The sequence below is a fragment of the Belonocnema kinseyi genome, chromosome 2 (genome assembly GCF_010883055.1).
Source record: "Belonocnema kinseyi isolate 2016_QV_RU_SX_M_011 chromosome 2, B_treatae_v1, whole genome shotgun sequence".
NCBI lineage: Eukaryota > Metazoa > Arthropoda > Insecta > Hymenoptera > Cynipidae > Belonocnema > Belonocnema kinseyi.
This window is the reverse complement of record NC_046658.1, coordinates 182582809-182585807: the sequence shown is the minus strand read 5'-3', so window position 1 is coordinate 182585807 and position 2999 is coordinate 182582809. Positions and strand designations below refer to the sequence as shown.

At 24.4% G+C, this 2999-nt stretch overlaps 1 protein-coding gene across 1 annotated transcript in view; it reads left to right on the top strand.

The window, feature by feature from the left end:
- LOC117167408 (coiled-coil domain-containing protein 130 homolog) overlaps positions 1 to 809 on the top strand; it is a 12197-nt gene extending 11388 nt beyond the window's left edge. Inside the window, exons 4-5 of the mRNA XM_033352308.1 lie at positions 246 to 381; positions 481 to 809. Coding sequence (XP_033208199.1) covers positions 246 to 381; positions 481 to 698 — 354 coding nt within the window. The 3' untranslated portion in view covers positions 699 to 809. The remainder of the gene's footprint in view (positions 1 to 245; positions 382 to 480) is intronic.
- The last annotated feature ends 2190 nt before the right edge of the window (positions 810 to 2999 follow it).

Below are 2999 nucleotides of genomic sequence, written 5' to 3'. Positions count from 1 at the left end.
TCATTTACAAAAAAAGTTCTTAGGTTCAAAAAAACATTCAGTGAACTGAAAAACTGTGGTCGGTAATATAGGTATTTAGCTGTGTCACATGCCCTTAATAAACATTTTTTTTAAGGATCTATTTCAATAATGTTAGAAACTTGCAGTTTTTTTCAAATTTTCAACTTTTTTTTATCATATTATCTTAAACAGGTAAAGCGGGAAAAAATTCTTAATCACATTAATAAATAAATAAATTTGTACAGGCAGAAAAGAAAGAACTACAGAGCAAAAAAGCGCTAGACAACAGTTTGCTGAATAAAATGGGGATAAATATTAACTTGGTAGCGGAGCACGATGATGACGTAAAATTAGCGCATTTGTTAATGCAAAATAAAACAGGTAAATTGTCTTAAAAATTGCAAATTTTAATCCAAATCCTTAAATTTCTCGGAAAGTAAATTTTAAATATATGAAATAATAAATTATTTATTTCTTCAGTGCCAACGAATAGGAAAGGTTTGCATCTGAAGAGATTAGTTCGCCTCGCAAAGTCGAAAATGAAACCAAAAACAGCACTAGAGAAGCCAAATCTGGAATTAAATAAAGGAAAGGAAATTGTACAAATATTGCCCACAGCCTCGACTTCAGGGGGAAGTAGCAATAGTGTTTTATCTTTAGTCGGTTATGATAGTACTAGTTCAGAGAGCGATACTTAGTACAAAATTTTCCTTTTTAAGACTAAAAAATCTATTTATTTGTATATAGAAATCCTTTTTATATTCTCTGTGTTAATTCACAATTTGATATAAATATCCTATCAAAAGTTATTATTGTAAATACATTTTTTCACTCAAGCTCGAATTTTAAACATTTGACACTAATTTATTCTTATTTTTTTCCAGCTTTGACAGAAAAAGGAAATCAGAGAAAGGTCATGAATTTTGAAAAAAAATGAGAATTTCAAGAAATTTATGAATTTTTTTTTGACATATTTTAGGGTATTTTAAATGGAAGAAGGATTGATTAGAGTTTAATAATTTGAAGGGATTACAAAGAATTTTATACTATTTTTTAAATTTTCAAGGAATTTTCAATAGTTTTAAAAAGTTTTAATGAATCTCAAAGGATCTTTGAAAATCCCTTAAAATAATGGAAATGATCGAAAATTTTCTGTCATAAAATTGTACCAAAGTCTTTCATATCCTTTGAAATCCGTTAAAATTTTTCAAAGTTCCTGAAATTTTGTTTGAATTTTTAACAATATCCTGCAATTTTTAAATCATTTGAAATTCGTAGGAATTTTTAACTTTGAAAATTCCTTGGATTTTTTTAAAATATAATAAAATGTTCAATATTCTTTAGAATCTCTTCAAGTTACTTAAATATATAAAAAAAAATTTGTAGCCTTTTAAAAAACCCTAAAATATTTCAAGTCCTTTGAAATGGTTTAATATATCTTTTAAAATAAGCCCAAGATATTTTTAATCTTTTAAAATTCCTTGACATTTTGGAAGGCTCTTAAAAATTTCTTGGAATCTTTTAAAATACCCTAAAATTTTTCAAAATCTGAAATTATTTAATGCTCTTGAAATTCTTTTTATATTTTCTAAGTAATACAAAATCTTTATAAACCTTTAAAATCCCTTAAAATGATTGAAATCTATTAAAAATTCGTCGGAATCTTTTAAAATATCCTGTAAATCTTTAGAAATGTTACAAGAAATATGATGATAATTCCTAAAATCCTAGAGAATTTATATTTCTCTAAAAACCCCATAAAAACGTTTTTCAATCCCTTCAAATTCTTGGAAATTCTTTGACAAATTTTTTATTCTCTTAAAAATGCTTTGGAATCTTTTAATATATCGTAAAATTCTTTGAAACCCTTCCAAATTATTAAATTCGTTTCAAAATTTCTTGGAATCTTAAAATCTCCTAAAATATTCTAAATTCACTCATTCTGGAAATATTTGAAAAACTTCCTGAAATCCGGGAAAAATTACTAAAATACCTTGGAATCCTTTAAAATACCCTAAAGTATTTAAAATCTTTTAAAATCCCTTGACAGATTATAAAGGTTCATAAAATTCCTTTAAAATATTTGAAATCTCTCAATTCTTGTGAAGAATTATTTGAAATTCACTCAAATATATTTTTATATCAATTGAAATTGAAAAATCCTAAAAAATCTGATCACATCGAATCTGTTAAAATATGCTAAAACCTTACAGGTTCTTTAAAATCGGTCAATATCTTTCGAAATCCTCTAAAACTCCATGGAATTTTTTTTTTAATACCTTAAAATATGTCAAATCCTTTAAAATATTTTAAAATTACTTACAAATTTTAGCTCTTGAAAATCATTCAGAATTTTTTTAAATACTTTAAAATATTATAAGTTCCGTGAAGTAACATCAAATTTTATGGTATTTTTTTTAAATCCTGGAAAGTTTATTAAAATACCTGCAAACTTTAAAATCCTTTAAAATTCTTGAAATCCTCAAAAATTGTGTGATCACAAAAATACCCAAAAATATTTCAAATAGTTCTATATATCCTTTGCAACTTTTCAAAGCTCCTGAAATTGTCGAAAATTTTATAAAAATGTATCAATTAAAATTTCCTTAAAATCCTTGGAGATTTATTTTTAAAAAATTTTTACCTTTTAAAAATACATTTGAATCGCTTAAAATACCCTGAAATATTTTAAATCCTTTGAAATCTTTTAAAACCCCCTAAAAGTTTTAAAAGCTCTTGAAAATTCCTTACAATTTTTTTTAATGCTCTACAATAGTTGAAAATCTACTAAAATATTATAAAATCCCATGAAATTACAAATTTCCTGAAATACTATAAAGTACATTCAAACTTTTTAAAGCTCCTCAAATGTTGGTAGAATTTTTAAAATATCCTAAAATATTTTAAATCCTTTCAAATTCGTTGAAACTTTTTAAAACTCTTGAAAATTTTAAAAATAGCATAAACATTTTAAATTCTTTGGAATCCCTTCAAATTAC